General features: G+C 39.9%; 1 protein-coding gene across 2 annotated transcripts in view; it reads right to left on the reverse strand.

The window, feature by feature from the left end:
- The window catches only part of GRK5 (G protein-coupled receptor kinase 5), a 171225-nt gene that overhangs the window by 77990 nt on the left and 66093 nt on the right, over positions 1–27142 (reverse strand). For both annotated transcript variants that reach the window (XM_062579494.1, XM_062579495.1), the window contains exon 2: positions 18406–18501. In XM_062579494.1, coding sequence (XP_062435478.1) covers positions 18406–18501 — 96 coding nt within the window. The remainder of the gene's footprint in view (positions 1–18405; positions 18502–27142) is intronic.

Below are 27142 nucleotides of genomic sequence, written 5' to 3' on the forward strand. Positions count from 1 at the left end.
ATATCATGACATTCCCATCCTGCTCTATCTATAAACTCTCAGGGCCTAACCAAACTGTTTATTTTCCACTGATAACAGTCGAAGGTTTCTAATAAGAATTCTACTACTATTCCAAACATCAATATCCAAAATTAGCTGTAAATCTCTGCTGCTGCTTAAGCTCAAGGAAGTTCACTGATTTTGAAGTTTGGTATCTAAAAAACAATCTTCCTTAAATAGCCCATTCTGAGATATAGAGTGAACAGAAAGGATGTAGACTTGAAAAATCTTGCAGAAATAACTTCAAGGTACCCTTCAGGCAAAGTCAGTGATTCTGCCATATCATTGACTTATTTATTACTTTTCATTCTTAGATCAGAAGAGTATTAAAATATTAATTATCACAAGCATAAGGAAGTATTTAGTAAAAATGAGTCATTTAACTCTGTCTGCTGTAGCCCACAGCAGTACTGGCCACAAAACATACAGAACATACAGGAAAGAGCTCAGTTTATCTGTAAAACTAGAATTAAAAATATTAAGAGTATCTGGAGATATCACTTGACATGCTGAAGTTTCACCATGGAATTGTTTCTACTGGAGAAGCTTATACGAAAGGTATATTTTCCTTTTAAATGTTGGCAATCTACATTTAAATTTATTATTTAAAATGTTTAGGCCAGGTTAAGTAATTGGTTACCGTTGAGAGGAACATAGTCTAGATGTATGCTACTAAAATCTTAGCCCTGCTAGGGCCCTCCAAAATCAATAGGTTAAGTCCCTGTTTACTCCAGGCCACCACTATCTGAAGATGGATTACGAGAATTAAAAATGGAACCAAAACTCTTGGTATCCTTCTCTAACTATTAGACATGACGACATCAAACACCACTTTCAGCGGCCACAGTCACAACAGAAGAGGTAGCAAGATCCTCTGCAGATGGAAGAAACATGGAATATTCTGGTCAAGTCTTGGAAAATAAAAATATCTGAATCATGGTGTGAGAACTGTAGGCATCAAACTGTATCAAACTATGTATTCATTACTTTTAATGTCAAATCAGTGGTACTTGGAGAAAGGAAGACAAACTGTCATATCCTGAGGTTAATTATTTTTTATGTTGCATTCATTGTTGTAAGGTATGTTAGTTTTGCAGGGAGGGGTTATGAAGCAAAAAAACACTTGGAGTATTATCATACCTTGCTTTCTGGTAAATGCTGAATTAGCAAACAAAATTTGTTTGAATAGGGTCTCAGCAGTGCAAACATAAAGCCACAATGGAGAAGGTTAGATGCTCCTCAGTATCCCACATTCAGGTAAGGTGCACGTAGCTGTATTTTACAGCATTTACATTTAGCCATCAACACATTTTGATTTTTCAGGCAGAGTAGGTCTACCACTTAGAGAAAACTATGATTCTGATGCTTTAATCAGCACATAAGCTTTAATCAGCACAAAAAACTGTGTAAAATTATGTGGTGAAGAGTATTTCCAAAGCATTCTTCAAGAGTGTTTCCTATCTGACTGCTACTAACTGACAGAAAAGACTATGGAAATCTAGTTTCAAAAGTCAAAGTCAGTAAAACATTTAGATATGCAAATATTCATTACTTTTTAATGTATTTTAAAGTGAGGAACAGGAGAGGCCTAAGTAGTAAACTCTTGGGTTTGCCGATACACATTCAAAGAAACAGTTCATCAGTATGACTATCTTTAATTGCTGCTACTACATTTAGTACTCTTTTTTTTTAAATCAATCAGGCAAACTGAAGAATTAGGCCAACAATTCATCACATGGCTACTGCTGAATGTTTCAGCTGAGATAAGGTGCCAATCCAGCTCTCCTGTGTGCCAGGTAGGCTAAATGGCCTGTTCTCTGATGTCAGTTTTATTCATTAATAGTGGATTTCTTTGGAGTAGGGTGCAGTGGTGCCGTTGTTCTGCAGCAGTCAACATGGTTCTATTTCTGGCAAATTGCTGTATTCTGTGAGGGTATTGGAGGAAGCATAGTGTCTGGGATTTGATAGGATAGGATTGGGCTATTCTCTTCCTAATTGCATTATAGGGAAGACATGCTGAAAGGGCAACTTCTCCAAGTGTCCACTGCCCAATAGCATCCTCATTTAGAACATGGGAGGGAAGCTAAATTACACCATAGGTCTTTCCTTTGACTTATTTTTCCCCCCAAAAAACTAGGCTGTTCAATGAAAATAGCTTGTGCAAATATAGGCAGCAAATCAGCAAAGCTATGACAGAAGGAAGACATAAAATTACCAATATAGTTAAGAAAACTGCAGTCAGTAACTCTCATCAGTCAAAACTAATTATATCAGTAAAGGCAGCAAGACCTGGCTCTAGAATGGAATAATCTGCTTGCGTCTCTCATGAACGATATTTCCACTGAACAGACCCCAAACGGTATTTACCTTGCTTGCAGTGTCTGCCTTGGCATGTTCTAATATCATCCATTCAGTCACAAGGTCCTCTCTTTGGCACACCCTCCATGAAGGTATTTTAAAACTCATATTTCTGTATTCAGAGAATTCCTCTCTGCCTTCATTATTATGAAAAAAATTTACAAACATCACATTCCAAGACATTCCAATAATTCATACAAAGTCTGTTGATTTCATTGGCAGCTGTGGGACTGTGGAGTTCTCCAGATTAGACAATTCATCTAATTTAAGTGATGTTTGTTTCTCTGATTTCCCAGTTCAGCACGTTCATGTGGCATTTTGACTTGTGACCTTTCTCAGTTTCATATCAGATTTTCCTGTATTCTTCTTTCTAGGCTTCAAGTTATTTTCTGATTAAATCACTGAATAGTTCTACACCCAAAATAGACCAGGTCTTTCAGCCTGTACTGAGAAGAGCGTGAAAACTTCTACAGGCTCAACAAGCAAGGCCACGGCCTTTGAATTTAAATTTCCTATGTAGGTTCCAGCATTTAAATTGCAATGTATTTGGGTTCCACAAATCAAGAGGAAAATCAGAAAATACCGATTAACAAATTTTGGGTTTGTTACTGCCCACAGCATTGACAAGGACTACTTTGTGCTCCTTGTATCTGGTATCACACTGTAGGTATGTAGCAATACATCAGGCCAGCTATATTGAAGGTTTTTATTTCATTGTTGGGCCCCACAGTTCTTCAGTGTATATGAGCAGGCAGCAGCTTCTATGTAGAAAGAGTAGTTTCAGAGGGCTACAGTAGGTCATTAATAACAAGAAGTGCCTGAAACTAAGCCTTAAAACATCCTCTCTCTAAAACTGAGAGAGGCATAAGTTACACTTGCTGAAATTAAAGACCAGAAAGCCAGAAATTAGAGACCAGAAAGTTCCAATTTTTAGCACCCTAATAAAATAGAATGGATCAACCACAGAATGCCATTGCAAGTACTGACTGGGATATCAAATGCCAAATAGGCTATCCAAGCTGCAACAGGCAACAGCATAAAACACCATGGAATGGTCAACTTCAGTCTGAGTGTGGCCTTCTAGAAACGTTAGATGTTCCTGCTATGTCTTGACTGTTTGAGCCTATGCTGCCACTTTTTTCCTGCTGTTCTCATGCACATTGGATTAAGCTATCTACAGTAACACCTGTAACTGATGGATTGCTTGGGAAGGCCCCAAACAAATAGCTTTTGTCTACCCAGTCAAGAGATCTGGGCAGTTTCTATTGGTGCAAACCAGAGTGCCTATTGTGGTGCTGATTTTGCTTTTCCTGATTTGAGTTTTGTCTCTTGATGATACATTTCCATACGTTTAATTTTTTACTACTAATCCCAGCCTTGTGCTGCTTGACAGATTGCAGTTTTTGTGTGCACTCTCCACTCTCTTGAATCAGAGCATGAGTTTCTACTCATAGCCATAGCTCTGAAGTCTTTGACCACAATCAGTTTGATTTTAGGCCTAAATATGACTTAGATGTTGCGTTCTTTGTGTTGACTGATAACTACCTCCAGGACATGGAGGACTATTTATCCACAACAGTCCTTCTAAACAGGCCAGCTATATTTATCACTGCACATTGACCAAATGGCCTTCTGCTTCTTCAGTGTTAGAAGGGACAGTGGACAGCAATATGGCAAGCAATGATTCTTTGACCCTAGGGACCTCCATGAGGGGTTCACATCACTCCTACTCTCCTACTTTTGCATCTAGACAACACTGGATATACTCTGGAGTAGCTTAATGAAAAGTCAATCCAATATGATTCAGGGACATAACTGGAGCTTATAAGCCTGGGGTAAGAAAGTAAGTTGATTTACTTCAATAGTGTGAGAGAAACAGCATGCATAAGAGGCCAAAATGAAGGGGTCAGGTTCAAGACTGGGTTGGATTTGCTAAGAGTTTTTCCATTTATGACTGATGAGAAAACTGTGGGCCTGACATCTGAATATGGACCTTAACATGGTTATTCATGCCTTTGCTGCCTTCCCAAACACTTCCAATGACAGAGAATGGAAATTTCTTCCTGGGTGCCCTGCGGGGCACTTTGGAATTGGATCTTCTCAAACACAGGATCCCTGTGACTATCCTTAGCTAGCATTTGAATTCCAGCTAAAGTAGAAATCACTGAGTCATAACAACCTAAATATCAGACATCTGCTGTCTCCATGCCCTAAGCCACGTCACTTGCGATCACTTGAAGAGCACAGTATCAACTCGGCGGTTTGAAATAGAGAGCGGTAGCTGCAAACATACTTGGTGAAAGGATTCTCTACTCTGGAATGTACTTCCCCACTTGAGCTCTAATAGCCTGGATTTCATGACCTCAAGGTCATGCTGTAGGGTCCATCTGCTTTCCCAGGCTCTAAACAGGCAAGAGGAATTTGGGAAAGTATAAGGCAACTATAGGAAATGTTTAGTTGTACGATGGCAGGAAGAGGTTTTGCCTAGAGATGTTGATTCAGTGGGTACAAACTGTACCAATATTCTGTAAATCTACCCAGAGAGCAGAATGGGAAACTCTTACTAAGCTAAAGAAACAAACATTTCTTCACTTTGCCTGTGGGATATAAGATAGAGCATTTTTATAACCTGCTAAGTAAAATTATTCTGATTAAGGTATTAAAATCTCTCTCTCTCTCAAAAAAAAATACTAGCAGGAAACATAGATTTTAATGTCAGAAAATAAGGGGGGAGGAAGGAAAAAAAATCCCTTGAGAGACTACTACAAGAGCTCATTTAAAATATTTAATGCTGATTCCTTTGCCTTCTAGCTCCTTAAAAGAAATCACCTCTTACATTATGCCATTCAAAATGAATTATGCCTTCGATTTTTCTTGTTTCCTGTTATATTCATATTAAACTATTACTCTGTTCAAGGGAAAGAATCCAGTGAAAGCAACTCATCTTACTGCATGCTAGGAATGGTTTTCTTTAGATGGCTTTAATACTGAAGGCTTTTAACAAAGGTCAGCAATTTTACCCCAAACAAAGCATTGGAATTAATCTTTCCTCTGTATATGAGCAGCATACTTACATGACCTTCACAGGGTTCTTTAATTACATTCCTATTGGAAACAAGGGCTCAAAAAAACCCTCTAAAAAGGCTGTTCATTTTTTTCCCTGAGAGACTCTAAACTGTGAATACTGTATTAGGGAGCTGCCAAGTTATCTGCAGAGGTCTTCTACCATTCTACCTCTTCCAAGGAGAAGCATATTTAATTAACGCATTCCACAAGCTTTAGGACTCCTTGCAGCTGGGAATTCCTTTGGTTTTGACACATGACAGTGCCAGCTCAGGAGGGCACAGACAGTTCGTGTCAAGCCTTGCAGCTTCACTGAACAGCTTTCCTTTGCACACTGACGGAGCAGCCTGGAAATGCATCTCAGAGCAATAAACTGAAACCAAAAAAATTATGACTTGGAATTGGGAAGGGAGGGGAAGTCACCTGGAAATGTGCATTATTAAAATGCTGTAGGATGAGAAACAGATGCCGGAATGCCATTTGTAGAGTTATATATTACACAGCTTATGCTGGCAGATAGCAAGCTGAATTGGTATCAAATCCAGAGCTATGCAAACCACCACCACAGCTGACATCCAGGCTGGCAGACCTAGCCATGAGTGAGTGATTGTGCGGGCTGAAATATTCTCTCTCTCTGTTCTGGTCCTTTGCAGGGTTGAGGTACAATGGCAAGAAAGGGTAGGGGAAATCACACTGTACCTGTTGGGCAGATAAACAAAGCATTTTTCTCTCATGAGCTGTCTGTGTAGCATCTGTCACCAGGACTGAAATTCATCTAATGAAGAAAAAAGGGAGGAAGAACACCAAAGTGGTGTATTTGCTCTGTAATCCTAGTCTCGATGATCTGTATCTCACACTCGGAGCTTCCCATTGCCTTCTTGCAATTCGAAGTAATTCAAAGGCAAAGATTTCTGATCCCTCTCAAACACATGTTGCAAGTGGGTGAGTTGGCAGCAAGATGAGATTCCCTTCCTTACTGCTGCCTACTAAAAAGGGAAAGCCTGGAAAACTACCAGATCTGGTGACATATTAGGGAAATACAACTTTGCTGATGGAAGGACAAGGAAAAAAAAAAGACAAAGCAGAATTCCACATAATTTTGCCAGCTAGAACATTATTTTGACCAGTATCAGTAAAAAGAAGCCAGCTTACATATGAGATAAAGCTTTTGAGAAGATGTAATTAGCACCAACACTCTTCACCACCTAGTGAGACTAAAGGCAAAAATCACTAGAGTTCAGAAGTAACCGTAATATCTCCTTAATGACATAGAAGGACAGAAAGTTTCATCTGGTCTCATATCAAATGAGAAAAAATAAAAGAAATGAGTATCTTATGTACAACAGGAGATACAGTGAGCATTTATGGAGCTTATCATAAATTTCAAGTGGTCTATAGGTGCTTACTAGTAATTGATTATTGGTAATGATTATTTTGCATGTATGAAATCCAAGCAATTTCATGGTGCTATTGAGAATAAAATCCTCTCTCTTTTCTGACAGAATGATGGGTCCCTGTTCATGCTCTTCTGTGATTTGAAACAGAGACTAGCACCAGAGAGCTTGCCAAAACCCCAGGGCCACTGGGCGGGTCCACGTCCTGCCTCTCTCTGTGCTGGCCCTGTTGTAATCCCTCTCTGCACTAACGCACGAAGCCCACTGTAGCACACAACGCGAGTAACCACAACCTCATGTGACCTCTGCATTGGCAGCTCCTCCACAGAGTTTGAAACTTGGTGTTGCTGCCTTCCACTCTTTAAGATCTTACCTAAACATGTTGATTTTTAACTCACAAGAAAGGCTCTGACCACTGAGGATACTTTGAAGTAAATTTTAAAAAAGATATTAGCTCTAGTCAGAGGACTAGGGGTTGTGTCTGGCAAAAAACAGGAAGAATAGGCTCTAGTTCTACCTTGCAGCTCTTGGCACTGATTCACAGTCACACTGGCATAGACAATACTGGCATAGACAATATTTTTAGAAGGAAGTCTTTTTCCATAAAAGATAATGAGGTTATGGTGCCCCAGTGACACCCATGGTCTCCTGGGTAAGATGACAGGAGTCTCAGAAGGAAAGCACCTTCACCTTTAGGGGAGAAACTTGAAACAGAGCTGAGGAAGGTCATGAGGTCCACTCCTGAAACAAAGGCTATTTAATAGCTGCTGTTTTCGTTCTAGCTTTTTTCTCCTATCCCAAGCAATACAAGCCTCAGGAATACTGTCGCTCACTAAGCAAAGGGATGTATTCTTCTTTACTGGCAGTCACCCTCAGCCCATCTATGGCTCCTGCCATCCCCTCCTTCAGCGCAGACCTCAGGTGCATGCAGGAACCTCCAGCAACCAACCGTGCCAGCCCTTTCCCGCTCCAGAGACAGGTAAGCTTCCACCCGTGTGGGACCCAGCCAACCATAAGCACTGAGGTCTTTCCTGAAGATACCGCACCCAGTTACTCGTGCTCAGGCTAGGCAAGCACAGCTATGAGAGCTCAAGAGAATCTTGCTTGAAGTGACACGGCTGCCAGCTTCAGCTCTCAGAGAGCTGATCTGCATGAAGGTGCCATAATTTGCTGCATTAAGTTATATACTCCGTGATATTCAGTAGGCAACTCCCCACTGGTTTCTCTCTTTTGTGCTTTAGATTAAGTTTTGTACTATGCCTTTGCAGCAGGGCCAGTTACTGCTTAGACCTAACCTGAAGCTCTGTATGTTGAATTTACTGTTCACGAGATGAACTATATACATGCTGAAAGGTCAAATGTGAGGAACATTACACCCAGCTGCTGAATATTGTTTGTCTGGATTGAATAGAAGATTTCTGAAGTGACTTATACCAAATTTTTCCAATGCTCAAAACCATTTTGTCTCTATTAACCATGTTTATAAATGACAAAAGTATTTCAAATCAGGAGTTATGAAAGCCTGAAAGCACTTACTTATAGAGAACTGTTTCAACATTGCAAATACTAATATGCCATTGAGCTGGATCCTGCTTCCATGAGAGCAGCCTTACACCAATCTGTCAACACAGCCTTGTCCTAACTTGTCCAAGTGAGATGTCAGAAAATCAATGTGATGTGCAGAGACCCTCAAGGTCCCACCGTGTTAATGTGCCAACATAATGCCAGTGCAGGGCAGGAAGATGGTGAGTCTGGCAGCTACAAAGAAGTTTGTAACTACTGCAAATAGGTTATAATTTATTAGTTACTTAATAGAACAGAGATTCCCCAACCTTTGAAATGAATCAATTACTTTTCTGGAAAGGAAAAATATTCAACATTTTTCTTAATACATTAAATTAAGTTTTGACTTAAATATCCTGGTCCTCAACATATTTTTTAAGAATTGTAAGATTTCAGACCTTTTGCTGAGCCATTTTTGCATTGATTTTTACCAATTTCAAGACAACAAGGATCTTTTCAATAAAACCAAATACCAATCTACTTTGCTCTCCAAACTTAGATTTTTTTCATTTGCATTATACTTTCACTCACTCTTCCCATGACTTTATCCAAGAGATAGCAATTTAGGGTACAGAATATTTTTCTTTTACTTGTCTTATAATTACCTGACACTGTTTTGCATGATAAAATGTATGATATCTAACAAGTAAAAGCATTGTAACATTGTTAAGAAATAGTCTCATAACTCTTGCTTCCACCCTGCTGTGGAGCTTCTATTCTAATGCCAACATTTAGCAGAATTCATGGCCATGCCCCAATTTCTGATTGACAGCACAGAGAAACATTTCCAGTTATTACCTCCAAACTTTTTTCAAAGCAGCAAATAGTAATTATGTGAAAAATAAACTGAATCTTTAAATGACTACAGGGATCCAGCCAAACTACCAAAAATCTCGCCTTTAATACTAACCATATGATTTCCCTCACATTGTATCTTAAAACCAGAATTAAAAGCTATGGGTAGGATCACCCCCAAAGTTCTCATGCTCTTTTCTCCTGGAAAGGTAGAAATCGGAAACACTAGAATATTAATATTTGGTTAGGTTATTAATTATTAATAATGAAAAATTAATTTCATTAATTTATCCAGGTCTTGTCTCAGACAAATTGTGGATTTAAAGTGAGTATGAATACATATACTGTTAACCCACAAATCCATTTGCAGAGTCTTAAATGATAGTTAAACCTGAACTGTTGCATTCACATTCACTTGAGTGTCTGTTTGCACTCTCAGAAAGATATAAACTAAATCAGGGGAACTGAAGTGCACAGATTAAGGACCTTCACAAAGCAGGAAAAAGTACACTTAGTGCTGGAGAGAGTTTGAATAAAATAAGTGCCAAAAAGATAGAAATAAAATTTAAAAGTAAAAGCACATGATTGCTTTTATATATTTTGGATATTCAAAATAGCATATACCCAAAAAAAAGTGAATTTTGCTTTCCTGGACTTTGGAGAACTTTTGTCTAAGTAAAGACTAATCTCTTTTTCTAGTTTTAAGCAAAAAAGAGGATGTTTCTCTTCCTCCTGCCCCTCTTTCACTGAATAGGGAAAAAGAAGGGCATTGAAAGAGAAAATAAAAGAGAAAAACATTGGTTTTCAGCTTTTTATCCAGAACAGAAATAACTCTTCTTTTCTATGATACACCTTTTATTTTACAAGCCGTTTTTCATTACAAAATGTTTCAGCAAAGAGCTCAGACCCTTTTCTCATGTTCATCTTCAGTAACCTGTAGCATTTCAGTGTCCCACACTTCTATCATGACTCTTTTTACCACAGCCTAAAATGGAGCCACAGCACAATCCTGGAGGCCTTTGTAATAGCTAGAAGAATCTATGTCAAAAATCAACTGCTCCGAATGAGCTATTTCCTCGCAACAGGCATTAAGTCGTGGCCGTTCCCTCCATCGCCAGCAGCCTGCGAGGATTTCAAAGCGCTCCACCGGCCCGCGGAGCACCCCGAGGAGGCAAGCCTGCTTCACATTTTCTCTCCCTCTTCCCTCCTTTCAGTTTCCTCCTTTCATTATAGGATGGCTCCTCTCAATTTAAATTAAGGGAAATATTCTCTTTGACTTCAGCAGAGCTGGACAGAGTCAACAAAACCAGAGGCTTTTCTTTGCCCCGCTACCTTTTTTTCATTAATATCAGTAGAAAAGTTATAAGCGAGTTCACTACGAAGAAGAATATTTTGTCATAAACGTAGCCCTACCTCTTATTTCCTATATCCAACAAATGCTAAATTGGTTTTCAAATAAATTTTCTCAACAATCAAGTACTAGTATTTAGCAGGACCCGTAAGCACTTCTATAGCATTTTACAATTGCAAATCACTGCATAACTATTAATTAGCCTTAATGACTCATATTACCCAATAAGATAATGAAAAACCCTGCAGCTTGCAATATCTGCTTCTGTTTTCAGAGATGAAATGGATCTTTTAAAAGGATACATTTGCTCATAATTCCTTTTCTGCATATCACTGTAATAACTTCTGGAAACAATTCAGAGTGTGTCGTGGCACTTTTTCTTCTTAATTTGTGAAGAAGATTTTTTTGCACCAAATATAGTATTTGCCACAAAGGTTCAGTGATAATATTCCTTCTTCAGGAGGCTTTTTTTTTTATTGAGTAACTACTGGTGTGGACCTATAGTTTGGTAAGGAGATGTGAATTTGCTACCTATTCTTTATAGAGAATAGCAAATCTCTCTTGGTTTCTTTGTGGGTTGCCACTGCCAAGGTAATGCTTAATGGATTGAGTCTTGTGAAATAAAATCTGTAAATAGAGTGTGAGCTGAGATCATTTAAACTCATTTCCCCTGCGTCCCCTTCCCGTCCTGGAAGCTGTCAAGTACAAGCAGCCAGCAAGCAGCCTGTTCTCCCAGTGTTAGTTTTAAGTCTCACTAGATGCATAAAGCAGCTTGTTTTTCACATACTTTCTGTGATGGCATTAAAAAAAATTGTGAAAAAAACTCCTTCTCAATTCCACTCATTGCTATGAACTGGCTACAGCTAATCTTGCAAGGGCAGCAAACATTACTCTATTTGTCCATCATAAGAGCACTAGAAACCTATGTTTATGATAGAATTATAGTCGAATCTTAAGGATTTTAAAGAAAGGAACTGAACCAACTGTGGGTTTGTAAACAAACAATATGGTTTTGACGTCAGACATATCATTTCATATACTGGAACAGCATCTATCAGACAGCCAGTTCCTGCCCCTAAAGAGTTTCTAATTTAATTTAGATGCATTCATGAAGTGGGATAGAACATCAAATTCGAAAAACTACAGGATACTGCTGAAGGCAAGGTCTATGCTGGAAAGGTTGTGAGAGATGTACTTTGAAGGAGCAATACTTTTCGCTCAAGTAAAAGAGGTGAAAGTTGTGTCTGCCGTAGGAGAAAGAAAGAAATGGAGGGGGAAGGGAAGTGTTCAAGGGGGAGAACTTCATTTTTCTTTAGAAATAAATTAGTTTGATAATTTTTCTTTACTAATGCTCTCCAAAAAAATCTGTGTAACTTTTTCCAGAGCAAAATAATCCTTTGTACAGCTTTCAGCAGTTCTGATTTTGCTTTCCATCCTTCTTGGTTCCTCTCCTTCTGTTTGCTTTCTGTACTAGCACTGCAGAGAACTTTCATGTAGGACAACTCATTTGCGGAGATTTTCTGTTATTTATCATTCCAGCAGCAAAGGGACTATCTGCCCCACGGTGTTAGGACCAGCCATGGAGTTCTTGTGCACACAGTGCATCCTCCAAAGGGCAAGGCAGAGCAGCTAAGTTAGGAGCCCATTCTTCTCCCTTAATCAGAGGGGTATTCTGGGATGCTAACAGATTCCTGTGGTAGGTACTTATATTTAGTTGATGAAGAAACACCAGCAAGACAACCCTTTACTATTGCTGTAATTGACAGCAATTTATCTTATGCTGCTGCTATCTAATGGCACCAATGTGGAAAAACTTATTTCAATACAAACCATAATTCTGAGAGCTGCTGTGTTTATCAGAGTGGGCCTTAAACGATATGGAGAAAAGTCTTCAGTCTCTTGAGTTTCTCTAGAAGCATATTTCAATGAATATTATAACAATGATCCTTTTATTTTTAACTAAATAGTATTTTTTACCTAACTGCTTCCAGTTTCCTAGCTTTACAGAAAAACCAGTCCTTTCCAGGGATGTTTTAGAGCTCAGTTGTCGTTACTCAGCTCCAGCTGTATGCACACAACACCAGTATCTTCACAATAAAGCTAACCATATGCCTACATCTTTGGAAAGACAATAGGAGGTTCATTTCCCTACATATAATTCCATTGTATGGAATTCTGACTACTTGTTGAAAAATTATTTCTAATTTAAATGTAAGATTTCTTTTTCAAGGAAAGCTGATAATTTCTACAAAAAAGAATTCTCAAGTATTCAAAGTATATTTTTGACCAAAAAAAATATTACCAGGTGTAATATTCAAACTGATATTGTAAGATCATCACAGCGATTACAGTGATTCATATCTGGTTATTTATAGCAGAAGGAGAGTTGCAATTCCTTTGTTTGATTTATTTGTGAGCTTCAGGATTATGTTTTTAAGCCTGATTATCAGGGTAAACATCAGAGCTGAAGAATTAAGTGGAGAAAGTCAGCTACTTCTTTATGTCCTGAATTCACCAGTAAATATGAACAGTAAACATCAGACGGGGCTTCTGAGGCTTTTTTTTTTTTTTTCCTCTATTTCAGTGCCTGAGCTTCATGAGTGATACCACCACTTAGTCCGAAATTCTGGGATCTGCACATTAACTGTGTTTGTTTGTCTACATCCCCGCTCCCTGACTGGAAACACTTCACAGCGCCTGACGTGGTCTGCAGCCAAGGCAGGGCAGCGTGCCACACTGCCACATTATTTTGTTACGAGCATTAATATGCCACACTGTCACTCGACCTCACGCGGGCAGCTTCCCTCGCCCGTGCTCCAGGAAACGCACACTCTCCCTTTGCAAGGAGCCCAGTGGCCCTTCACTCATTCCCTTCTCTCTGCAGAGCTGGCGGGGAGCAGGCACCAGGGAGTTACTGGTGGGAACTCACAAAAGATGCGAGTCGAGTCACAGGTGCCCAAGCCACCCTGAAGCCAGATAAGTAGGGTATAGCGGCAGTCGTTCTGCCACAGGATGGAGCTCAGTGCAGGCTGCAAAACATTTCTAGGAAGCTGGATAAATACTCAAGCATTTTTCTGTCACTGATGTCTGTACTGCCGCATCTCGACTGCTGAGAGCACCCGTGCTCATACTCATTCAGGTAGGTCTACATGCCATTGCAGAATCTGCACCATTGATGTGCCTCCAGATAGAGGACAGCCAGAATAACTGAAAAAATCATTTAGGTAAAGACCTTGATCATGTCTGAAGGAGTACAACACACACACACACACACACACACACACAGGGAGAGAGAGAGAGAGAGAGAGAAAGGAAAAAAAGAGCCAGTCTTTGAAAAAAAGAGCATGTGAACTTCACGGTTTGAATTTTGCCCCACTTACTCTGTTCACCATCCTTACAAACCATTTCTCACACAGAAGTTCAACAACACTGAACAGAACCTGTCAGAAATGGATGCTCAAAGCTAATTTTACCATGGATAAATGGGACACAAGTGACATATAAGAGGTTAAATGGCACAGGGAGGATTTTCTTTTCTTTTCTTAAACCAAGCATGGTAAAATTAGCATTAATGGGGCTCATCTTCTGACTGTAGAATCTAACTGGTTATAAAGATTTAGCATAATAAATCATCAGAGTTCTCCTCCTATCTGAATACAATGCATAACCAGAAACTTCTTTGCTGAGGGAGTTAAAGGGTTCTTGAAATAATAATGCAACAAGTGAGTCTAATGCAACAAACAGCAGACATTCTGTGGCAGTTTCCCCCACAAACTTCAATCTATGGGAAAAATATCTTGATTTATTATATAGCATTCGGACAGTTACGAAAGAAAATTTGCCAAAGATCAGAATAATCAACTCTTTCACCCAAGCAGTTTTTTATGAAAGAAAAAAGCACAGAATGGGTCTGAGCAAAATAAATAAAAATTCCACACTTTTACCCAATAGAATTTTTTGCATCATTTAGAAATATTTACAGACATCCACAATCTTTTATCATCAAAAAGACACTCTGGCCTTTAAAATTACAACCTTTTCTTACATTTTCATTTACTGATAGCCTTTGAATAGTGTGTATCACTATCTTGTAACCTCTATTCATGTCATGTTTGTCAAATGTAGGAATTTTTAAAATTGCACCTAGCCTATTTTTTCCCTTCCCTTGAAACATTTCATTGGCTAAGCCATCATCTATGGATTTTAAATATATCAGTATTCCATTTTCAAACAATATCCGTAACACGGTTAATTATTACTAATGTCTAAAACACAAGTTTTGATTGATTGAAAGGACAATTAATTCCAGTATTAACCTGCAAAGGGCTAGCTGTTTTAATACTACCTGCCGTTGCCTGCTTTGGACCCATAGGAGGGCTGCAAAGAGAAACAAACATTAGCCATTCGTTGCAAACGTATGAGCCTCCCTCGGAGCACAGCAAAGGCATTAGCGGTGCATCCTTCTGAACACCTCTGCTGCTCTACTCGCCCGTGTAATTAGCACACAATGCAGGCCACAGAATTTCTTTGCAAAAGATGTTATGTATTTTGGACCAAAAAGAAAGAGGAAAAGAGGTTGCTTTAAAATCCGATCCGAAAAATAGCTCTTTGACTAAATGGCACTTTTAATAAAGATGTTTCCAGTGTTTGTTTGTTTATCAAAAAAACTGTTACTCTCTCGTGTTTTGATTTTTGTTTCTGTGCACAAGAAGGAGGGGAAAAAGGATTTTACTAAGCAAGTCTTTCAGTAAGACACCAGATGATGGATAGTCAAACACAGAGTCTCCTGTAAACACAGAGGGAACCAAAAAGTATGAACTGACTCATAATTGTGTCAACACAGGTCGCAGACCCTTGGTTTATTTCAGCCTTCCTGTTTTTCACAGATTTCTTTTCACACTACACTACTTTTTTAAGACATAGACTCTTTTCAGTACACCTTAGTGGGGTGCAAAAGCACACACATTTTTACACCAAAATGAGAGCATTTACACACACAAGTAGACTAAATTTCCACAATTACAACAGCAGCATTTTCCAGCAACGGCTTATGGTTGCATTAAACTAAGCAGTGCCTTTCTTCACAGCAGCCTTTGCCAGCTCTAATTGAAAGGGAGAAAATGTCCATCCCATTCCTACCCCCAAGGTTTTCCACAGAGGCTCTTGGGAAGTATCCAGAAAAGAGGAGTGTAACAAAACATCAACAGCCCAATCCTCCAGTTCATGCAACCCACTAAGGTTCAAAATGTTTTTTTTGTTTGTTTGTTTGTTTTGTTTTTTTGTTTTTTTGTTTTTTTGTTTTTGTTTTTTAACATGTGACAAGGTAAGACTGGGTCTGGGCTATCATATGAGCAAAACTATTAGAAGGCTGACGTATGGCAAAGAAGTCTGTTATAAGCAGAAACCATCAATTTTTGTCTTGTGTCTATAAACAGCTGAATTGATGTACTCTTTTCCTTAACAGAAAAATGCATAAAGTTTTTCTTTTCTGCTGGTTGCAGATTTTCACAGAAACTGGAAGAACGAGCCTCTCTGAGGTCTCTGTTTCATTATCAGATTTGATTGGCACTGAGCAGTGGGCTGAAAAGCCATTAAGGGAGGGATTGATGAGTGGACACACAGTACAGCCGGATTCCCTGCAAGCAAGACAGCAGTTCAGCTGACAGGTAATCACAGAGGGCTGTTTCAGAACATTCCTTCACAAAACACCTGTGGAAATACCTTGTCAACTCTTACCAACAGTTCATTTAAAAGGACTTGTAGAAAATAACAAATGAAGACATGCAAAGCCAAGAGACTTGTCCTGCTGGACCGTCTTCCTCAGTAGAGACAGTAAAAGCAGTTTACAGCCTGTGAGCAATGACCCATGTTTGTCACTGGCCGTACATTAGCCGTACATAGCCCACTGTGTGGGGGACTTGCAGGACCTGGTGAGCCCAGGACAAGGGATCAGCACGTGGAACAGATCTATGCTGTGTGCATCAAATGTACCTCACATATGCAAAGGGCTACATGGGACGGACCCAGAGAGTCTGGCTCATCCTAGATGTGCCAGATTCACTGCACATGCGAGGGGGAGCTTATCTATTTATAAACAGTGACTATTTGTCCGGGATGTTTCAATCTCAGCTAGATTAACTGAATAATGGTAGAGCCAGCAGGACAGATGACCTTATTCAGGCTGAGCAGTATCTCATTCCTTGTGTAATCACATCCAGCACAGTGGGAAAGCTCTTCAACACAAAAAAAGAGACACAGAAGCAGGATCTGGACCTTATTTCCCATTGTATAAAAATCAGTTCCCATAATCGCCAATCAACACTTAATCTTTGCAGTGACGCCATATTCACAAAGAGCGTCACAAGGTGAACCTCTTGCCCTATTACTTCTCCAGTTCTTTCATGAAAAAATGAAAAATAAATTACATTAAGCACAATGCTGCCATCGAAAAATGCCAGAAACAGCATTTCAGAAACACAAATCTTGGGCAGACTTAATTTTTTAAAACTAATCCTTTCAGGATAGTATTCCTTTGTAAAGAGCAAGAATCTTATTTGATGCATTTTTCCCCTTTTGGAACCAAGGTAAATGGAACAGCAGAGAGAATTCTCTATGTAAATTACAATATATTAAGTGAGATTCACTTCCAGCAGGTTCTATACCATCAGAAATTGTTCCAGGGTTTGCATGTCTGTAGAGCAGATAAGCGGCCTTGAACTAGAAAAAACTCTCTTTTTGCTGCCTCCTCTACCTTTCTTTACCTCCTTTTAGGTCAACAGCAGAACATGACGGAAGTGAAATTTACTGAAGGAGACCATGAAAAGAGTTTCAAAACATTCCACATATTTTCTCTACATAAACACGCCATGAATTTCGAATGTAAACAGTGCTAGAGCACTGTCAATCAGACCCCAGGAGTTCACCCAAGATAGACAAATTATGCTGCTTGCTATCTCAGTTGTTACAGTTTCTTGCCTTTCATTCATTCATTGCCAGTGCCAGGATTTATGTCAGTGTAAGAAGGGACAAAAGGAGGCTCAATGGCTGAAATTAACCTCTTCCTGTGAAGTTACACTGAGCTTTCCAGTGAAAATTCACAAGCAGACATCTGCTATCATTGTTTGGCAAGGAAGCAGTTAAAAGTATGTTGAAATTTCTCAGATATAAGCAGGAAAAATTCTGTGTTATGGAAACGGTCACTGCAAGTTCCACTTCCAAACCTTCTGTATTTGGCCCACATAAAAAAATAATACAATTAAAAAAAAGTTTTATGAATCATGTAAAAAAGTACACAAAGATAGTGTTGTGGTGTGAATATAGGTTGGTACTGCTGAGCTAACCTGCCTGGCAGAGTGAAGTGGCTACCACTTCAAACACTATATCCAGAGAAAAATTAATATTAATCTCCAGCGGCATCAGAAATCTCACCGTTTCCATCATGTCTCATTTCCTAGCTGATAAAGAGTAATGCAGGATGTGATGAGGGAACTCGTTTCTGAATATCCTTCAATAGCCACATTGGCTCTGATACGTACCAAGCCAAAGTACCTGTCCCATATGCCAGGTATTATCTAACTGTAAAGTCCCTTTGGCTTTAGAGCCTGTGCAGGTAAAGCAAAGGGGCTAGACACTATCCGACCCTGCCTCGCAACTGCATCACGTCTAGTTAGGAACTAAAAAATGTTTAGTTTATATAGCAGCATCACAGCGGCGGTGTGTAGTGCATGATCATCTTTAAACTGATTCCATTTAATAATGAGTATCTTTAATGCAGTTTTCCTGAACCAGTGTTCATAGCACATTTTATTTCTACAGTATTCCAAGAAAGGAAAAAGCTCTTACCTATTGTTCTTCGGAGATCTTCACACTGGCTGATGTGAGGGAATTTCAGTATTTCCTTCCACTTTTTGCTTTTGCCTTTGCGTTTCCCTCCACCTCCTGCAAGCAAAGAAACATCAGGATTAGAATGCTTTGGAGGCTGTGCCCAATCCAAAGTTTACCAATCCAGTCATAGTCCCTATGGTTATCTTTAATAACTATAGCTTAGACATTGTGGAGCTAGATGTAGACTGAAGTGCAGATTACACTAAAGTTTGAGGTTATCTAGGCTGAGATAGGCCAAGGAGGCCACATCTGGCACCAAAGCAGGTTGGCAAATGTTAGGAGCTTAGGCTTGCAGTCTCCAGTTCAGGTAACAGTGCCTGAACTGAGCATCTCCAGCATCACCTCCATGCAAGCTGATAGCCATTTCATGCCAGTCAAACAGCCTGGTAAAGTTACAGCTCACCTCTTTTCAACTTGGATCTCCCTCTCCTCGTTTGGGAATGAACCCTGACAACATCCCTAAAAAAGTGTGGGAAACTGAAGACTAAAATTCAGTGTCTGCCTTCCATCCTTCACTTTATGTATACTGTCTCTGTGGCATTAAAGGCTCGTGCTACACACTCTGGCCACACTTCACAATATTCTTTGGGAGGTGGAGAACAGTGGGAGAAAAGTAATATAATATCCTCGTGTAGAGAAAATCTCTTTGTGCTTTTTTTTTCCTCTCCTCACTCTTCCCCAGGAGTTCCTGAATCTAACTGTCCTCACGCAAAAAATCGTAGCTAGCTTCCTCCAGTTCTGGGAGAATGAGGTCTGAGGTCCTCAGCCCCTCCACACACCCACTGACGAACCTCCCTCATCAATGTCCTTTGATAAAGACCCTGCTGCAGGTGTCACTGGCATCTCTAGGTGCCACATTTGAGCTTATCTAGCCAAGACACATGCTCCTGGTGCTTACTCTTCCATGCTCCCCACACTTCCTTGTTTCCTTTTCCCTCCATTTGACTTCTCCAGTTCTGTTCCCCGCTCTTCTCTTTTTCTAGTCCCCCAGTGCTTTCTCCTCCTCCACTCCTAGGTTGCCAGATCAGAAATCCCAAATCCTCATATTCACATTCTTTAGTCTGTAGATGCTTTTCCCCATTCTTTCAAAACTTAAGCTGTCTGAATTCCTGTTTCTAATAGTTCAGCACCCCAGATGGCTCAAGATGGGGGATTCAGGCCTGACACTGCTGTCACAAGCATAACACAGCTCTGAGGACCTGTTTCTGGTGCCCTGTTCCTGGCTTGGAAGAGGCGAGGCTTTTGCACTGGAATCTGACCACTAAAGGTAGCTTTTCCAGCATACACAAGTTTACTCCTTGCTGGGATCACTAGAGGATGCACTGCCTACAGGGTTAGGCTCCCTCAGCCTGAGCAATCCTAATGCAGGCTGACATGATGTGAGAGCTGTCCCCCAGTGTCATGCTAGATGGGCTCTCAGATTTGAAACAGCTCAACTTAAGAGAACATTTGTATGTTTTTCTTGTCTTTTTTTTTTTTTCTCTCCTTGGGCATTTCTTTACTCTAGCTGTTCCCTTGGTCTCTCTCTTCTGCTCTCTCCCTGCCACATGCTTGTACCCAAGAAAGGGACTCAGCTGCCACATCAGCATTGATAAACAGAGCAGGAAGTATGGTGCTATGTTGGGAGTTTTATTCCTGCCTCTTTTGTCTGCCTGTCCTGCTCAGATAGGCTGTGAAGCCAACTGAGGAAGAATATCCCTCTGAATGTGAAAGCCCAGATGCAGTCTGTGAGAGTCTCTGAGTCACTGTACTTAGTGCAATTCAGTCTCCGCACACAAAATCTGATTCACTTGAGTCTATTTTACATGCGCTGGCACGTAAAATGACTAATTCAGAGCTGAGTTAATTCTGTAGAGGAGCTGGTAGAGTCACAATTGCAGACTAAGAGTGTGTTGGGTACTACATGGTATTGCAGGCTAAATTAGGAATATATTGACTCAAAAGGTAGCAGACTTACATAGAAAACATGGGCTTTTGAAAAAAATGCCAAATATTGCTCTCTGTGGAGCATTTCTGATCACACAGTGATCACACAATTTTCCACAGACTTCAGCGAGGGAGTGTGTCCCACCTTTTGTTCTGTTGATTTTAGTGACCAGTGATTTTGTCACAAAAGAGCTTGCCTTGATTTACTTTAAACTGACAAGAATTTAAAGCATGTCTACATTGTGCAATGTAGTGCAGAGATATCTGCATGAGCAGTAAAGGAACTAGCTTGTTTAGACTATCAGGAGTACAGCTGTGTTACCCTTTCCAGGAATTAGTCTCCAGCAAAGCTTAGAAAATTGTGACTGTCTCCGTATTACTTGGCATTATGCAACACCGATGTGCCCTTTATGTCTATAATGAACACTTCTTCAACCTCCCCTCTTCAGTGGATCCAAAACACTGCTGCTAAAGTAATTTCTTCTTTCATCCTTCCAACCACAATATCAGAGAAACTGTCTTGCTCTCTTCCTGTGGTGCATGTCACTTAGTCTCATGTACTGAGGTCTTACGTATGCTACAAGGCGCTGAGAAACGTTTTGTGGACTGTGGTGTGGGAGCAGCACACTGAAATAGTCTATCAGCTCTCCCGGAATGCAGCCCTCTTGCCTGGCCACTAGCGACAGCAGAGGTTGGATCCGATGGCCTGGATGGTCCATCGTTTGCCTTTCTCTCCCTGAAAGCCCACACCTGCAAGTCCTGCATAGCTGCTCCTGTCTGCCAGGCTCTGCTGCCATGCCCACCTACTCCCCCAACTCTTTCTCTTCCAGGAACCTTACTGCACACTCCTTTACAGTCCTGGTTTATGGTTCATCATACTGTACATTATGCTTACCTGCCCCCTCCTACCTACTCAGCCCTTCCTCCCTTCTCACACCCCTTTGGGAAATCATCCTTCCTCCAGGAATTCTCACTTCCTTTTCTTCATCAATCATTCTCTTCAGCTACATTTTCTTCCCTGAATGATTGTTCATGTTTTCCCTAGCATTCACTTATCTTGTGAACTTTCAATCCTATTCTGTGATACCAAACCTCCATGGGAATTAACTGAATTAAGTACGTATTTATTAGCAACGGGGGAGGGATAGGAAATAAGGGGAGGGAAAGGAGGGAGAGAAACTGCTAGCTGGTGTTAAAGCTGAGTGCTTCTGCTTTGATGGCCACAGGATCTGAATCTGGGTTTTTGAATCCCTTCCTTAGCCTGCCAACTCCTAGAGCAGCCCATCCCACCTCCACATACCAACATGTGCCTCTCGCTCCTGCCTTGCTTCCTCTCCCACTGCAGAGAGCCAGTTTTCTGCTTTTGCTGTCTAATGGACAGGGAGGAATACTGGGGTAGGGAGCCACAAGTTCTCTGCTGGAGAAATGAATAGGCACCAGAGGCAGTAGAAGTGATATTCAACCACTTGGACAGCTGTTCCTGCTAGAACAGTATTCCCAATAATTCCTGGGCAAAAAGGGAGGCAGGAGTAAGCCAGAGGAAAACATCCTTTAGGCTGCATGTGCACAACATTGGCAAATTTTCACCCACGGAAGGTCTACCCTTTAGGCCAAAGTACTGGATGTTTCAGGGTCCACCTGCTTCTCCAGTCACTTTCAAAGAAGTCCTCACAAAATGGTTGCATCTGTAGCAGCATTAAGCAGTGCAGGGCATTATAAAATTACTGTTTGCTCTAAATGACATCCCTGAGATTTGTGCAGGGAGGCACTGACTATACTAGGCTGGGCCAGGATGTTTTAAAAATCCATTCAATGTAAACTATATATTGATATATTTACACTGGATGATGTATTTCTAACATTAAATTTCCATCAAAACTGGAGAAGGGCTCCATGGTTCCTTATTACAACTGTGATCGATACAGCCAGCATGTTCTCTTCTCTTTTGTGGCCATCCTCCAGAAATAAGCAGCCTTGCCTGATGAATCATTTGCTCTTAGCTGAGCATGAAGTAGCATTACTATTTTGCCTGTGACGTCTTTATGTTAAAGATTCTGATCAACTGCTCTAATTGACCTGACCTTTCCGCTCTCAGCTTTTCTTGTGGAGCCAGCAGTGTTTGCTGGCTCCAAACGTAATTGTGTGTGTGTGTTGGGGGGATGGGGAGGTGAAGGACATAATGCAGCGAGGCAGCTGAGATAGGGTAAATTGTCTAGCAGAGCTAAAAGCTAAAAGAGGAGGTTTTTCTGAATAGGTCAGTAATTGTGCAGGTTGCAAAGGGAAGCTTTTCACACATTGCCTTGATTGCTGCCTTTGCACTGTCTATTCTGTTCGGAAGGATTTGTAATCTTCAAGGGAGCTTTTCTGAGCAAAATCTGACAGATTTGTCATATTTTATATGTGAGTTTTATCATGTGGATGGCCTAGCTAATTTGAAACCTTGGTTTACTGGTGATAACAAAAGGTGAGCTCCCTGCAACAGCACGAAATCTCAGTTCCACCCCCTTGCATTCACTTAACAACTCAGCATTTGTAAACTGGGGATTAAAGTTAACTCTCTAATACATCAACTAGCCCTACAGGAAACAAAAGCATTTGCTCTACATACTACCTACTAAAAGTATATGGCATCTTCATCCCATCTTATGATAGCGGATGGCAAATCTAGCTCTGATCTTTTTGTGCAGAGAGATTTCAGCAAAAGTACACATGCAAAGCATCTGGGAGCAAGAGCCTATAGCATATTCCATTAGCACCTCACACCACCATGCCATATGGCTTTTAAGCATGGGTAAACTGGCTTCAAACTTTTTGTTCTGTTCTCACCCAGGCTAGTAAGCATGCATCATGCCCCCATGCTACCAGACCTGGCTAACCCAAGTTGGCCAATATTTCATTACCTTCACCTGTATGTGCAATGTGGTTAATCCACAACTTAGGTAAACTACCCACAGGTCATTGAGAGAGGACCACAGTTTGTATCTTCCATTTTGCAACAGTAGCTAGGCTTTCATCCAAGTCCTTTACACACAAGAGTGTAAGTTCTGTACACTCTGATTACAAGGCCTTGGTTACAAAGTACATGAAAATAGTGAAACAAACTCCACAAAAAAAATTGAAAGTCCAAAAATCACGGTCAAGAGAAGGCTGGCTTTTAATAACAATCAGTTTCCATTAACCAGAATACAGAGCGGCAGCGCAGACGGACTCAGTGAAAGCATGTTTTTTCCCTTCATCCTCCTACCAGTCTTCCTTTACTCACTCTCCCCTGTCAGTGTATACAGCTGTATGGCACTCATCTGCCTGCCTCTGCACCTCCCTCCTAGCACTCCTTCTGTCGTTTGGGCATATTACATTAAACAAGTTGTCTGTCTAGTACAGTACTGACCACAGGCAGCTTCAGAGCAATATCTTAGAAATCAATTGTTTTTTCAAACATTTGGAAAGAAGAAACTTTCTTCCTCACCCTATTACTCAGGCATGGCTAATAAAAATGTGAAGATACGTTGCTTCCAAAACTTTCTTCTTTTTTAAAAATACTTATACTATTTAAATTCAAGCTGTTGTTAGACTCCTAGTGAATGCTGCAGACCATTGAATGCCCCTTTGCCTCATGTGCATGTGAGTTCCAAAGATTAACTACGTATTTGTAAAAGAAAAAAAAAAAACACATCAGTTTTAAATACGGTACTGCTTATTTTCCTGGAGTCTCTTCCTAATGAGACAGTATGAATAAAAATTTTCAGCCCATCATGTTTTCCTAAGAATTTTCAGCATCTTTTATACATCCTCTCTTGTTCATCCAGTTTCTAAAGCAAATGGTCCCATTCTTCTTAGTCCTACTTCACATGGAAGTTCATCCAAGTGTGCCATTCTTGTTTCATATCAGTCCCACCTATTCTCTGCACTATTAGCAAATTTAAATGGTTTGTTTCCAAAGAAGGAAAGATACTGCTCAATCTCTTCCCTTCACCCTATCCTTCTCATCTGAGAAAGCAAAAATTCCAGGAACTTTATCCATACAAGACCTTAGCCCATCCTCTTGACTAACCTGTGCTTAAAACAAGCAATTGCAAGACCATTAGAAACCTGTAAATCAATCTCCTCCTTTATCAACCCAAGGAAAAATAGGGGAGTACGAGGATAGGGTTTTCAAAAGCAGGTAGATGTCCACTGTTTACTGAGAGACACGCTTTTAAAAAAACAGTTTTATAGGCTCTGTTTATAAGATACAATAAAAGTCCACAGTATGCCTTCAAAAGAGAACCATATTATGTAGCTCCTCTTACCTGTCTAATCTGTCTTTATCTCTCTTCTGATGAGCATGACTTTCAGAATAGTCACAGACTGTGATAACAGTTTTGTGCCTGTCTTCCCTGCTGTCATGGCATGTTTGCACATAAATCATCTGCATGTTGCTACAGTACATAAACCTGACAACCGCTGTGGAAACTATACTATTGCTTTTTGGAAATGAACAGCAGATGTATGTTCGGGTATTCAGAGTCACATAGATGGGAATTTCACAAGCAAAAATGAAAACTTTTCCCTAACAGTCAGGCTGGCTTTGCAATCTCTACTGGTTACCAGAGCACCAGAAGGCAAAACGCTTTGTTTACCACTGTCATCTGAAGTCCTTATAATGTCGGGTTACACAAGTCACTGTTCATAAACAAGTATTTACTGCAGGAAGGTCTACCTATTATTTCAAAAAGAAGCCAAGTAGTACTGTAAATACTAATGAGTGACCGAAACATGGCTTTAATAGCATATTTTATATCTTAATAAGTATATTAATAACATACTTTAATAACAACCAGTGTCCTGGAGGAACACAGGATGCTGGAATTAATCTTTGAAGACCAATCCTCAAGGCTTGACTATTGTACGTCAAACCCATTTTGGTACTACTCTAGGAATGTAAAGAAACCTTTACAAAGGCGACCTTTATGTCTGCTTCAGCCAGGGCACACTCAAAGTATCCTAGCTCAAGTGAAAAAACTTGCCTCATCTCGAATGGGTATCCCAAATTGTGGAATTCTCCACACAGGTCAGCCTACATCCTCCATTGGGTATTTTTAATGCACATTTGAACTTGTTTATTTTAACAAGTTGTCTTTGTTTTTTGAGGACCAGTTCACATATGCTCAGCATATGCTTCTCTGTTAAGCATGTTAATAGAGAGCTGCTTGGTAATGCGATTTCTCTGGCTGCAGTTAGGTTTTCCCTCGTATAAGCACCTTTAGGTAGTGCACTATAGTTGCTCTCTTTTATGCCTTCTATTTTAACTGCATTGTGCTTAGGTGCTGCTAGTAAGGGACTAAAAGGAATTCTTTGGCTTTATGTCACAAACAAAAATAAATCAGAGGATATATTGAATAGTCACAGTCTATTAAAAAAAACCCCACTATCTCATAAAAATAAACTAGCTACCATTTAAAACAGTAAAATTAAGGAACATCCTTAATTTTTAGCTTCTTATTCTCAATTTCAAAGTAAACGATGTATGCTGGGCCACTGGTACAAATCTGGACACTTATGTTTGGTTTAGTTATGTTTAGTTATGTTGCCATGCATCAGAGAGTTCAACAGGCTGTTGAGCTGAACTAAGCTGATAGATTCAAACAGAAAGATGTCTAGATAATATTTAATATTGTAGTTGGCAATAATAGTAAAAGAAACAATACAATAAATAAATCTAGAGACAACAGAGACAACTGTGTTCCTTTGAAGATTGGTTCCAGACCTGTTAGGTCATTTGGAGGAACATTAAGAGGCCCTGATGTCTGAACTTGGGGAGTTTTAAGACATTTCATTCACCAATGTGATAGTGACACCAGTAACAGATAAAATCTGTCTGTAAATATCTATTGATTACCATGGGTGATGAGCATTTTGAACAGAGCTGTTAGGAATCTGAGTTATCACTCTCCTAAGAATGTTAATATCTTGGAGGAGTTTTCCTCAGAACAGGAGCTGAGAGAAAATATTAAAAAATTCTAGAAAATTCTGATTCAAACACATTAAAATATTTCATTTTGATAACATTGAGTCATCTCAGTTCTCTAACGTCAAAACATTATCATAGAACATATCAAATAGAATATTAAGATATATTATGGGAACAAAATGAGTATGGTAAATTGACATTCTTTACTTTGTTGAAATGGTGTTTCTATATTATCAGAATGAAGCTAGAAAAAACACATTCCTTTTTCTTTTAAGTAGACACTTTCTTGTAAATCCTTTCATTTTTGATGAACCTCCACTTTCAAAAGGAAGATTCTTTTGTCAAAAACTTTCTCAACTACCTCATGTTTTGAAGCACACAAGAATTAAACAAGGACATGGCCCCCATATATCTGAATGTTCAAACGAATCTAAATTCCTACATTGCTTTCCTGTTCTCTTAAGTCAATTTTCACAGCTGCAATTTACATTGACTGTAGGAGACCTGCTTCCCATTCTTCCAAGGAAAGAATGCAAACCCCAGCTACAGAATACCTACTTGAATAGGGCTTTATAATATCTTTCCAGGAAGGAACTGCTCTTTAGGCAATGACTTTTTAAACTTAGGACATGATCTATAGATTTATTAGCCTTTTTTAGTAACAAGGATGCAAGCTGCAAGATGTTGACACATCTCAGAGCCCAGATCTGCAAATGCAACTCATTGCCTATGCATAGTACTCCTGGATGCAGTGGTGCTCCTCAAACAAGTTAAGGCACCAAATGTTCTTAGGGCTGACCTTTAAAGCCAAAATACCTT

Source organism: Rhea pennata, chromosome 7 (assembly GCF_028389875.1).
Source record: "Rhea pennata isolate bPtePen1 chromosome 7, bPtePen1.pri, whole genome shotgun sequence".
In the NCBI taxonomy this organism is placed as follows: Eukaryota; Metazoa; Chordata; class Aves; order Rheiformes; family Rheidae; genus Rhea; species Rhea pennata.